The sequence below is a fragment of the Rhipicephalus sanguineus genome, chromosome 1 (genome assembly GCF_013339695.2).
Source record: "Rhipicephalus sanguineus isolate Rsan-2018 chromosome 1, BIME_Rsan_1.4, whole genome shotgun sequence".
Taxonomy (NCBI): domain Eukaryota; kingdom Metazoa; phylum Arthropoda; class Arachnida; order Ixodida; family Ixodidae; genus Rhipicephalus; species Rhipicephalus sanguineus.
In genome coordinates this window covers 145,805,965-145,819,048 of record NC_051176.1, presented here as the reverse complement: position 1 = coordinate 145,819,048, position 13,084 = coordinate 145,805,965, and the positions used below count along the sequence as shown (strand labels likewise).

Here is a 13,084-nt window from a genome sequence, read left to right as displayed (position 1 = left end):
CAGATGCCCTTGCTTTATTGTTGTATTGTGTATATTTAACTTAAGACTGTTGCTCGTCACTTCTTCTAAACATACTACTGGCTTTTCAAAAGTAATTCTGGGCTTCTGCCTGCTACAGTCTTGATATACTTGTGATGCGCACTGCAGTGGAAGGTGCTGAATTATTTGAAAAGTAGGCATTTCTGAACATTCATATGGATTAAATTTAAGTACACAGCCATTCTTGCATATCACCCCATTACTGATATTTCTAAGTCTAGGAAGGCGGCAAATGTAATGAAGTTTTCAAAGTTAACATGCTAACACAGCTTACTCGAATGGAAAGTATATATACGAGGGTAGCTGCCTGTAGCTCAGAACATAGTTTTGGGGATATTTAATTCATAGACTTTTTTTGTATTTCAGGATGCTTTCCAGGCGTCATTGCGAGGTTATGCCCCACTGCTGTTTAAGCACATGAAAAGTGTAGTAAAGAGGGATGTCATCGAATGGGTCATCGAGACAGAGCGGGAGGTGTCAAAGGGCTGCAAGAACGCAAAGGAGGTGGCATTTGTGCCATTGTTGGCTGCGTATTTCGGTGACAAAAAAGAGGCCCTCTTCAAGGTTTTCGAGGTAGGTTTAAAGTGGAACCAAGTTTTGCGATTTATACATTAACAGAAATGCTAATTAGCAGCTCTTAAAAGCAGCGCTGATGCATATTTGTTATGTGCAACTCCTTATGTTATGTGCTCAAATTTTTTCAAAATTATAGAATTCAAACACATTTTATTATTCTGAGAACATTCTGTTAAGTGTTCAGTGGTCATATGTTCAGTGTAAGAAGTATTTTGAAAAGGGAAATGTGGGCTGGAGCAAAATATGCATATTCTCCGTGCATTACAGGGCACTTTCTTTCAGTAAGTGTATTCAGGCAAGTTCCTAATGCCGAGAAAATTGGCAGCAACATAGTAGCTGCAAAAAAAAAGAAAGAAAGAAAGGAAGAAAAAGTCACCGTGATCTCAATATTATGGGTTGCCTTATTAGTTAACAGGCAAATTATAACAATAAAATGCTAATGTACACACAAAAAATATGTGCTCTGAGTACACTTTAAAGGCATTGGCAAACTTGAACATGTTTTTTTTGCAGTTTCACTAGGGATTATAATTTGAGGAACACTGTTGTGGCAATTTGCACCAGAAGTGCAATTACTAAGGTCTGATTATGCTATGTTACTGCATATTACTGTACATAAGCAGCCTTTTTTGGGGAGTCTATATGTATTGCAAATGTCTGCTGTTGGTGATAGATTGTTTTCCAAGCCAACCTCTAAGCCGGAAGCACGGAAAAGCCCGTCCTTCTAATGGGTGTCTGTTATTCTTTCTGTTGCGTGTAGGCTTTTGTGTTTCATTGTATGCCTACTAAGATTTAAAGAACGCTCATACTTACGAGTGTGGACCTAATTCAGGCAAAGTTACTCCCCCTCAATACAGCTTTTCAGTATTGCATTGGCCAGTCACAATGGGTTTTTTCAGAATTCACAGCTCTAATCATTCTCCTGGTCGAGAGGCCTAACGCATTCTGGTAGAACAGAGCACTGGACTTCCAAATTAAAGAATTTAATACAGCTTTAGTCTCCTAGGCGCCGACACCACAATATCATTATTAAGATATCTAGTGGGAGACTCCAGATTTATTTTTCAATTTACATAAAAACATCGATCCACTTCATAATGCTTGGCTCAACGTGAAAAGAAGGTCGTATAGGCTGCTACTCGCTCACTGCATCGCATAAAATCGATTCTGACAATGCATGGGATCTGCCGAATTTTTTTATTGACATGCTTTACTTACTTGGTTAAAACATGCACCAGGCAGGAGAGAATGGGCTAATAATGCTGGCACAAGGAAGCGTTAATTATGCCAGTGAATATACAATTTAAGATGGCCAAAAATAATTATCAGATGGTAGAAAATGCCATTTGCTACCACTAGACCTAGTGCGAAGCTGGGTTACGAATTTTTCTGCCGAAGGTTGTTTTATGGACGAGTATTTGAGTTGCTTTTAGGTCACTGAACTGGTAGTAAAACCCTTCGCAACTTTTATTGGCAGGCATGTTGAAGTGTACCTATTTGTAGACAACCAGGGAATTACCCTTTTTTTTTATTGGAGAGCAAGCCTGTGCGAAAACATTCCCTGACTGATTGTGTCGGGATTGCTTTGTATTCTCAGTAGCATTTTTGTTTTCTAAAAACCAGTCGCTACGCGATTCAAGACTCAACGTATTCTGCACATACAAATCCGTTTGAGGGGCATTTTCAACTGAATGTTTCTCTCGTCACTGGTCCATGATCCGAATTTCAAAAGTTTGAAATGAAAAAGAAGCGGGCATGAAAAGCCCCCTGTGAAATAGCTGCTGCAGACAGGAGGGGCAACAGTTCGTTGTCAGTAGACGAGGACCTAAGCCAAGATCTTGACAAATTTCTTGGGCCGATGCCAGGGGGCGCTCTGCCTCCTATGAAACCATTCAGGAGGGGGCGAGGGCGAGCCCCCCCAGCCCCCCTGTACTCTCCGCCTATGTGCTAACACACAGTATTTGAAATAGGCTTTAGTTACGCAAGACTCACTGCATAGTCAGGATCGACTTCATTTATCATGTGATATGGGCAGTGATTTTGCATGTGATGTGCTAACATACTTCAATGTATCATGTGACGAAACTTTAACAGAAATAGTGTTGGGGCAGTAGGTATTAACGCGGCCATTAAGGCACGGTAACTAGCAAATAAATAAGAAAAAAGAATTCTGCTGTGAAACATGACCAACAAAGTGCAGGTGACTGACTTCTCAGTATGTGCTCAGCTCTGCTATGTTCTTGGTGCAATAAGTGTTTACGCTGCATGGCTGGCATGCACAATTTAGAGATCAAACATGCCGCTTCTTAGCTGTGGTCTTTGTCCTTCCCAGTATGTCCGGCCAGTGAACAAAATCTTAGACAGGGTTATGTAAGCCACTGTTGTTGCAACCATGAGCCTGCGTGACTGCATGCTTGCACATTGCAGGCATGATGAGCAGATGAAACCGCTGCGGACAGGGTGGCTGGCACTCCAGCTCCCCATACTGCCCTGCAGCCACTCGTGGGCACACACAGACTTCTTGAAATTTAACGTGTGGCAGTATTACACAGAGAGATCTCAGTGTGCCTTTGTATAAAACCTGGTTTCACTTTATGCATATTGGCATATGGCTTTTTTCAGCAGAAAAACTTTATTTTCCTGACCTTGTCATGATAAGGGAAGGTTATACAAATTACGACATATACATGATGCTTCACAGTGAATATTTAGGGGAAAAAAAAAATTCTTAGTTCGAAACAGTACATGCTACAGATTGTCTGTTTACAGAGTCATTCTGCTCCTTTTCAGCATGGTACAAGTATAACAGAAGTGGTTTCTGAGTTGCCACCTACGCCCATCATTGCAGCACTAGGTAAGCTGAGTTTTACTTCAAGTTTGTAATAGTGTGTCAAGGGAAGTGTTTCATGTTGCAGGTGCACGGCAGTTTTTCACCCAGGTGCATTCAAACACATTTCAACAGATTTACCATTCTGGCTAGGTTAATCAAGAATCCGAGACTCCAGCTAAAATTGCATTGATTGCATTTTTGTTTAATAAATGCACTTAATTGATGGGGTGTCTCCTAAATTTTAAAATAAAGCAGTGATACTGTGTTCCTGCAAGGTGTTGCACTACATAAAAAGTTAAATGTGTAACATGGTGTAGCGTTTTGTGTTTTCATTGCCACAAAAGCTTTAAGGTTTATGCATTCAATGTATATTTTATTATGTATGTATATGTGAGCAAGAATTCTTATATTGTAAAAGGTGCTGTATCGCAATGTTTCGTACTGTGCTGAGAAGGTAATCTACTGTATTCTCCTTGCTAGTGGCAAAGAATACATTGATCAAAGAGGTAATCTTGTTAATTATTGACTTTGTCAATGTTGAAACTCATGTTTACATTCACAGAAAGTGTCTTATATGTGGGGCTTATAGAACTTTTTACTTCTGCGGTAGAAGTATAAGCGTGTGCTGTTTGTGCAGCTATTGTTCGCGGCACTTCAGCAACAAGTATTACGCCGCAGTGCTAAAAATTTGTTGCACTCTTCGAACGGCATCAACGAATCCTAAGGATAACACAGCTGGAATGAATCAGAATAGATTTGTGGGAACGTCACGAAGCGCGATACAAGCTACGAGAGAGTGGAGGGCTCCGGATAATCTCGACCAGCTGGGGGTTCTGAATTTGCACAGTACGCATGCCTCTAGCATTTCACCCCCATCAAAATGCGACCGCCGCAACTGGGATCGACACCGTGTCTTTCACGTGAGCATAAAAGCACCCTAACCAATGTGCCCCAGCGGCGGGCAAAATCGAAATATTTGAGGCGTTGGTTGATGTCAGCGTGCTTGCCGCGTGGTGTCAAGGCAGGCCTGAGATGCTTGCTATATTATGACGTGTAGTAGCTTTGAGCCTTGCTCTTTAGATGTTGCGCACTTGATTTCCTTGATTTGTGGAACATTGGTATAGCCTGCCTGATGTCTCATCGTAGGGTTCAGGCAGCAGGAAAGGACCAATTTACACCTACCTATAACGATACACTGCTGTAGCAGCAGGTAAGCAGAAGAATTTGCGGGCACCACAATTGCGCTCACGTATGCGGATCAGCTGACACACACACACGCACAAACAGACAAATCAATAAGGCTATGCGCATTGCAAAAATGGTGAACAAGTTTCCTACGATCATTTCTTCAGCAGTTAGTATACAGTCATTGTTTCTCTCCGCCTCTTTCTGTACATGAAACGTTATTTCGCTCGGTGTTCCATCACCGCCTCATTCTTCGGATTTGAACACGTTTATACACGGACGTGACGAAGTAACCGGCTGACAAAGCCGCTGCAAAATGCTGACGTTTCGCCGTGATGCTCTAGGCAATCAGCATTCGATAAACGATACCCACCGGCAGCTACCGAGTGCGTTAACACACCTACCTTCAAAACACTGCCGAACAGTGTCTGCCTCGCTGATTGACACGCCCCGTGACAGCGCAGCAGCACTTACCTAGCAGTAGAGGAGAACGGCTGATACGCGTTTGCACTTCGCTAAAAAGCCAGCAGTGCAGGAGGATTGGCCATCGGAGATCACAGGCTCAACAAGAACACTTCGCAGCCGCACTGGGATTTCTTGTGCGTCCGAATTCACGCCAGACGTTTATACGAACAGTGCAACATTTATTTTATCGTCGATGTCGTCCTTCGCGACAACCAGAATGCGGCACTAGCCCCCAAGTACACTCTCACGTTCGACAAAACACCACGTTTTCACATCGCAATCTAGGCAACACGTTTTTTCCAGCAGCGGCAATCCGCACATTGTACCGCACATGTACGCACATGGACCTGCTTGCCTGATGATGATGACGATGTCTGCTGCCACTTCCCTTTGGAGTACTTTGGAGCGGGAGATCAACGGGCTATGCCGGATCGGGCAAAGAAGCAAACGAAAGGGGAGTGTAAATAAAACTAAAACGAAAGTGACAACGGGAATAAAATTTTCACTGTGGGAATCGAGTACGAAACCGAAACCACGTTTGCGGCGCTAGCACTCCCGCTAGAGGGGTCAGGTGCATTGTCATCACCATCACACAATGGCGGCCGACATGCCGGCCGAGCACATTTTGTCAGTTCACGTTGGTTCGCGTAGGACCTGTGCGCGTTGTATCTGTTCCCAGTGAAGTGCAAATTGTGATGAGCCATTTTAATTATGGAAGTGCACGACAAGGGAACGCTATTTTGCACACTGAATATAGCTGCGTCGTGTCTTTTTCGTGTGTGCGAGGCTTGTGACCGTGAGTAGCGCGATGGGATATCTTCAGCTACACGTCGATCTGAAAAAGTTACTACGGGCCGGAAACGGGATAATATCCGGACCTCGAAGAAAACCTTGCAGACTTTCTTAAACAACTCTGCATATGACTGTCAAGGGAACAGTACACGACCAAGGCGTATCCAGAAGTGATCTTAGAGCCAGCAAAACAGGCTCACGGAAGAAAAGGAACTGCCAGGACAATAAGCTTTACATTCTTTGAAAGGAAAATTGTGCTTGCTTGTCTCTCTCTCTCTCTTTTTGTAATCGTAAACATAGGAGCGTGCTACAGTTTTATCATTAAGATGTGGTAACAATATCTTAATGAGAATTTTTATTTTTGAAAATTGTGCTTGTTTGTCTCTCTCTCTTTTTGTAATCGTAAACTTAGGAGCGTGCTGCAGTTTTATTAAGATGTGGTAGCAATATCTTAATGAGAATTTTTATTTTTGAACCAGCGAAATTAGGTGCTCGTAAGATTCGTGCAAATACTCTACCTGAAGACATAGTTTTTTTCAAGCTGAACCAAATAAATGCTTTTGCTTGTCTTTTTGCACCCATTGTAAGTCTATACCATTCAGTGTTTCTAAGTAACATATTTGGATGCACTTGGCCAGTTAGCATGTCTCTTTTTGGGGGCACTTCTGATAAGCCGAACTCCTGATTAGCCGAACAGATGACTGCGGTCCCTTCGAGTTCGTCTTAACGGGAGTCTACTGTATACTGTACATCTAGCTTATGATGGGACACTGCAGTCAACCATGCAGCCTCTGAAGCAGGCTGACCTGCACTGGCACGAGCAGTTTTTGACCATCACCCTAAATATTCATGATGTGCAAAGACATCTTGAAATGCGCCTTATGGGAAGGAGCTCCACTCTCTTTGCAACGCATCTTGATGTGGTCTGCATAAATGAGCTTATATTTTAATTCTTCGTGTTTATAGGGTGCTGCGGTTAACACTTGTTATGTCACTCACAGCCATCTGATACAGGATAAAAACAAAGTTGGGTACAATATTCTCACACCAATACCCTTTAAATATTGAGAAACTTGTTAAGTCCTTATTGGTCCTTTTGAAATAGATCCTGTAACTTGAGTTTCACAACAAGATTCTTACCATTTAATTTTTTTTCACAGGAACCATCTTTTCGGACAAATGTTATGTGGCCTGTGAGCAGGAACTGTTTTGCGAAGCATCCAATTTCACCGAGGCAGTCTGCATAATGTTCCTGACTTACTATGCTTTCAACATGATGTACCCGAACAATGCTGCGACAACACTGGAATTCTTGCAAAGGTGAGTTATTTATTTTTTTTCTGTTGGTGGTCATTTGGGCTGTTAAGTGTGCTATCATTCTCACATTTTAAGTGCCACCTTAAATTGTGTGTGGCATTCAGTACTGCTGCACACATATTCTTAACCAGTAAAAGTGTTTCCGAATTTTTGTGTAAGGTATGGCTTGCCAGATTCTGAAATCGTTAATCCCGTATACATGAGAAAGAAAGCATTGGCCTGCTCTGTGGGCTGATAATGGTGCGATTTGTAGATTGGAATGTGGCATCACACACCAGATCCACTCACTTTGTCAATGTCTACTCATTTAATTGAGGTTAAACAAGCACTGCACTGCGAGCTGCTATTATGAAGGAAAACTTATGGTTGTTGTGACTTGACCTGTACAGACTGGTCTGCTCCACTGTTCAAGGGACACTGAAGAGAAACAATGAATTGGTTTAGATTGATGAAGTGTGCTCGAAGAACTCTTGTGTAGTTTATTTCACCACCATAGGTTTATTATTAGCGGAGAAAACCAAGTTCAAAGTTTCATTTTTAAATTTCATGCCGTACTTTGTAATTCGTGACGTAAAAGATTTAAAAGGACATTTAGCGTATTTTTGCGGCACTGGCTCGACGAAATTTCCACGAACTCGTTTTGTCAAGTCTCTGGCCCCCTCAGAGGACAATGTACTTTGATTTAACCTGATTAGGAACTACGTAGGCCCAAGCAGGCGCCGTCAAAAATATGTGACGTCACGGCAAATGGTGCGGGAATTCCAAGGTGGAGTCTCCACCTGTATTTTCTTTTTGCACGTTTTCTCGCTTATTAAGCGTCTTTTTGCAGCAAGCGTGGTGTTCTTGGTATCAGTGGAAGACCACTTTACTAATGCGAGAAAAATTGTTTTGCTCTTTAGTGTCCCTTTAAAGAAATCCTTTAAAGAAATCCCTTTGGTGGGGGCGAGGGTTGGAGAGTTCGAACCCCCCCCCCCCCACCAAATTTTTAAATTTTGCATATGTAGATATGCACACACGCATACAAATGCATGCACGAATATACATAAAGTATGGTGGAAGCCCCCCCCCCCCCTCCCCTTTTCCCGAAAAAAATTTCCGACTACGCCCCTGACCTGATTGTAATGCACCTTGCCAAGAACGAGAGCCAAATGACTTCTGAGGTAGTCCATATGCACCGTTTATTTTCCCCCGAAGCGACAAATGAGGAATGATTTGTCACAACCGTCCTGAATTTTGGTGCCATTCTGTAACCCCCCCCCCCCCCCCGGCCTTCCACTTTTCTGGTAATTTCGAGTTCCAAGGGGGGGGGGGACGCTTGCTTGAAATTTTAGGTTAGTTGAAGGCGTTACTTTTTTTGCATTTCCTGTTGCAGATAGAATTTGCTAATTGCTTTACACACATTGTTTCATTACATTATGTGCACAGCCTATTAAGCTGTTGCTGTTATCTATGCACAAGAAAGCAACAATGTAAAAGAAGAAAATTGCACATAACATTTATGTATCTTGACTTTGGTGTGCAGGAACTTCAAGTGGTCGTATTATTTCAGAATCCTGCACCAACCATCATATGCCATGTGCACATTAGAGGCGAAAACCACATTACTTTTTAAAATGTATGCAATGTTGTGCATAGCTGCTTTGTTGCACTGCACAATAGTTTGTAAGGCACTCAACACAGCCAACAATGCTTTTAAATTTCACTTCAGCTGGTTGCACTGTCAGATGCAGCAGTCACTGCAAATGTATGTGAACCACTTGTGCACGTGTCTGCTCAGGCCAGCATGACTTGGGAAACTGAATATATTTTTTATATAGTGGTAGTATTAATACGATCTCAGCTAACTGCTTTCTATAGTGGTATTACACAGTCTTGTGCTATCAATGCATTGCGAGCCCTTTCGTGAGGTAAACATACACTTTTCGTTTTACAGGCAGCTGTTCCTCATCAATCCACCACACGGTACAAAGCGGGAAGGGGGACAGCGGTCAAGGACAGTGGTTAATTCAAGAATTATGAAGCTGAACCATGTGCTTCGAGCAAACGTCTCGCCCGAGCAGCTGGACTCTGACCAGGTGCGTTTTACCGGCCATGAAATGTCATCTAATAGCTTATTCCCATGTGGCACCATTTTTCATGTGAAGTGCTCCATTTCAGCGGCATATCATGAGAGTAAGGTTATCAGCATTATCAGTACGGTTGGTTGTTTTCGGGTTTTACGGTTGAACCTCTTTATTAGAGAACCTGGTGTAACAGACAATTGGCATATAAGAGACACCATGCGCCTGCATCGAAAAGAGGGTTGATCAGAAAATGGGAACATGGTACCCTGCTTAAGAGAGACCTTTCATTTACCACATTTTCTAATGTATAACTCGCACAAATTGTACAAAAACTCGGGGTGCGGGTTATGCACCAATTTTGGTGTGCGAGTTTGCTTCCTGTCAATATGCTAAGAGTCCCCCCCCCCCTTTTTTTTTCTTTCGTGGTTTGCATTGGAGGTGTCAGTTACATGCAAAAAAATGCAGCCACTGACAACAAGTGCCCCTCAGTCCATGTCTCTTATAAAAGAGTTTAGCTGTATATTTTTTTCAAATCTGATGGTATTTTTCAAGCTAATAATCAGGGAGAAATTAATGTATTTGTACAATCATCCTGGAATGCGAGTTTTTTAGGTTAATTTTATCAATGTTGAAATAAATTTATGACTTAAAAATAATGACAACAAAGAGCTTTGATAACTTCTACGAAAAGAAACCTTTTATTCACGTAAGGCTAAAAGAGACCTTTCATTTACCAAATTTTCTAATGTATAACTCGCACAAGTTGTACAAAATTCGGGGTGCAGTTATGCAACAATTTTGGTGCGCGAGTTTGAGGCGTCAGAATGTGCTGACACTATGTGCTTGCTATAATTCTTGCTTCTGTACTCGCCTAGCGTGATTGTGCTAACACTTCTTTTTTTCTTTTTTCCAGTGAACACAGTGCACAATACTGCATATTGTTACGGGTACCACGGGAATGTGGAAATAGTACAAATGCCACGATTATTTACAAGTTTCCATTATACATTGTATTTCGCGTTCTAGATCTATAAGATATTGAGATCAAATAAAACTTCTGTGAATTCACTTTGCGTATGCTTCACATTTGTTTTTTACGTGCACCTTTATTCAAATTTCGGAGAACACGTTCTTTTTACGCATGCTTAATTCACACTTACAGAAGACACATTTGCTTTTTACGTGCACCTTTAATCAACTTTCGGAGAACACGTTCTTTTTACGCATGCTTAATATCGCATTTACAGAAGACACATTTGTTTTTTACGTACACCTAGCATACCAATTAATGTAGTGCAATAGATTGTCCACGGAGTTGACTTCGTGATCTGCTTTCCATTTCTTTGTTACGGGGCAAGGTAATGTTATGTGTTACTAGCTGTACGTGTTCTGAATTCTACGTCATCTCTGGTCTACCGTTTACCTTATGCGGAAAAGTGGTCGGCAGCATTTTACCTACAGGTCTTTCCGTATTCAAGAGCCTTTTTTTCTAAGAGTGTGCGCTTCCAAAAATAAAAAGACAGGTCAAACATTTTTAAAATATGGCCGTTGCCTCCGTTAGAATTAGTCACGTTAGGTACATCGACAAATGCACGGCGAATAGAAAAACGTTTATGGAAGTAATGAACTGATAACTTGCATCATCCGAATATTAAAACTTTGCATAAAGTATACCTGATGTCAAGAAACGCTGTTAAGAAGAACCAAACACACATCAGTCCAAGTTAACCGACAACGTACGCTGCCAATTAAAAAAAAAACGACTTTAAAAACACTCGCTTCCGTCGATAGTGGAGAAAACACAAGCGAATGCTTTCTTCAACCTGCGTTACAGTCTAATTTGAACGCTCTACCACATGCATAGCATACGTACTCCTTAACGCGACACTGGGATAACTATGAGTAGCAGCTGCGAGCAGTCTCTACCGCATTTGTAAAATAAACGATGCGGAACCACTACCAGTGTCGCGTTAAATGTCCCAGGAAATGAAATGAGAAAATAACAATTGCACAGGCTCCTGTAATTATGAAGTATGCTAGCACACCGCATCGAGGGCAAATTTACCTACGATAAGTAATTCTTGCACACAGCGCGGTGGCGAATTCACCAAGCACATCAGTATAATGTGATCGTATGTAAAATGACTCACCCGCATTATCCGTTCTGCAGCTGCATCAATGAACAGAAGGCTCTCAGCAGCAGGAGGCTAAACAAAACGACAAATCGTCCGTGCGATGGGCCCTGCTTTTCGCTATCACTCAGGTAGTTCGTCAGTCACCATGGCGAAAGCTGGGTCACGAACAATACACAAGTAGACACTGCCGTAATCATATACAGCGATTAACGACGCATGCGGCATAAAAGAAGTTAAACGCGTGGAAACGATCAGCAGCAGATACATCGGAATCAGCTGTTCTTTCAGCAGCCGGGATGCGACTGTTGCCAGATTTCAAGCGAGGGTTTCGCTTACTCTATCGGCTTATCGGCAAGGCTTACGGAAGCTACACTACAGATTTAAAGGCGTGCATTTTGCCATAACGTCGACTGATAAGGAAGATTAACTAAAAGAAGCACATAAATATTGAGCAGAAACAGCTATTTCCTAACCACATTAGGAATATTCCGTTATCAGACGCCACTCGAGTCAAGGGAAGCGTTGGCAAAGTGTCCCTTGGCGAAGGGAAGGCCGAGGAGCGTTCTTGAAACCCAGCGGCTCCTTGAGTGGAGGAGGGCGCTTCGCCTTGACTTGGTCAAGTCGAGGCCAAGCCTCGAGTGAAGGTGCGTTTAAGAATACGGGGGTTAAAAAAATTACTTAACGAGACTGTCAAATTTTCGTGGCAATGCACGCACTAAGTTGCCAGACGTTCTAAAAAGAATGCTGCTTTGCGCGTGGCAAATGCTTTCTCTTTCTCCTTTTTTTTCTTTACACGACTCGGTCCTTAGTCAAGCCATGTAAGGTTTGCTCCGTTCACGTATCTCTGTTTATTAAAGGCGTTTTTCTTTTCGTTAGCGAACTAGCGTGATTGGACTTTTTAAGAATGTTTTCTGTTTAGTTTATGATCTTCATTTAATTTGTTACCTTTCACCTTAGTCATTGATACACGGCGAATGTCAGGCCTTTTAAGAGGATAACAACTACGGCTTTTAATACAACATTTCTCCCTCCCCCTTTCTGGACGCTCATAAAGAAAGGACACTTAGTGTGTCCTGCGTCTTGTCTGTTTATTATATTCCTTGCGCATCGAATGCGTCCATCATGGCTAACATCTAGCAAAGGTGAAATTAGCTGTCTGGAGAGGCCCTTCGGGGGCTACTTTATAGGAGCGTTCATATTCATGACCATCACTACAAAGATGAGTGAATATATGGGTTGTTCCCCAGTGTGGCAAAATGCTACCTGATTCATCTGATTCCAATAACACCTATTCCCTATTTCTGGTGCGATCGCGTCCTATTTCAACACCAGTCCCCGAGGCGTGCGTCATGCGATAGCCTCAATGACAAATGCTACAAAAACAAAACAAAAAACAATACAAAAACGCATTGGGAGGCTCGACTCACTTTATTACCGCTCTGCTAAAACGTCCACACGCGCATACTTCTGTGGATGATCCACACGCTAATCGTGGGCAAAGTTGGACGCTGGATGAGAAATTTTCCACAACCGGTCAGGCTACGCTCGGCGCTGAGCTCTCGACAGAGTTTGAAACTATTTCGGCACCTAATCTCCCACTGAGGGCTGCTGCTCGAGGATTCTGTCTGCGCTGTTGACACGGGACCCCTATTAACAGCCAGGCGGATAGCGCAGGTGCACAC

At 42.5% G+C, this 13,084-nt stretch overlaps 1 protein-coding gene across 1 annotated transcript; it reads left to right on the top strand.

Moving 5' to 3' along the window:
• Positions 1–327: 327 nt before the first annotated feature.
• Positions 328–10,343, top strand: LOC119399610 (uncharacterized). The gene is made up of 5 exons (XM_037666417.2): positions 328–612; positions 3,406–3,469; positions 7,048–7,207; positions 9,138–9,279; positions 10,181–10,343. The coding sequence occupies exons 1-5, from the start codon at positions 457–459 to the stop codon at positions 10,181–10,183; spliced, it is 525 nt and encodes a 174-aa protein (XP_037522345.1). The 5' UTR covers positions 328–456; the 3' UTR covers positions 10,184–10,343.
• The last annotated feature ends 2,741 nt before the right edge of the window (positions 10,344–13,084 follow it).

Coding starts and splice junctions, on each gene's coding strand:
- LOC119399610 (XM_037666417.2), top strand. CDS start 457: ATGAAAAGTGTAGTAAAGAGGGATGTCATCGAATGGGTCATCGAGACA. Junction 613..3,405: donor CCCTCTTCAAGGTTTTCGAG/GTAGGTTTAAAG, acceptor GCTCCTTTTCAG/CATGGTACAAGTATAACAGA. Junction 7,208..9,137: donor ACACTGGAATTCTTGCAAAG/GTGAGTTATTTA, acceptor TTCGTTTTACAG/GCAGCTGTTCCTCATCAATC.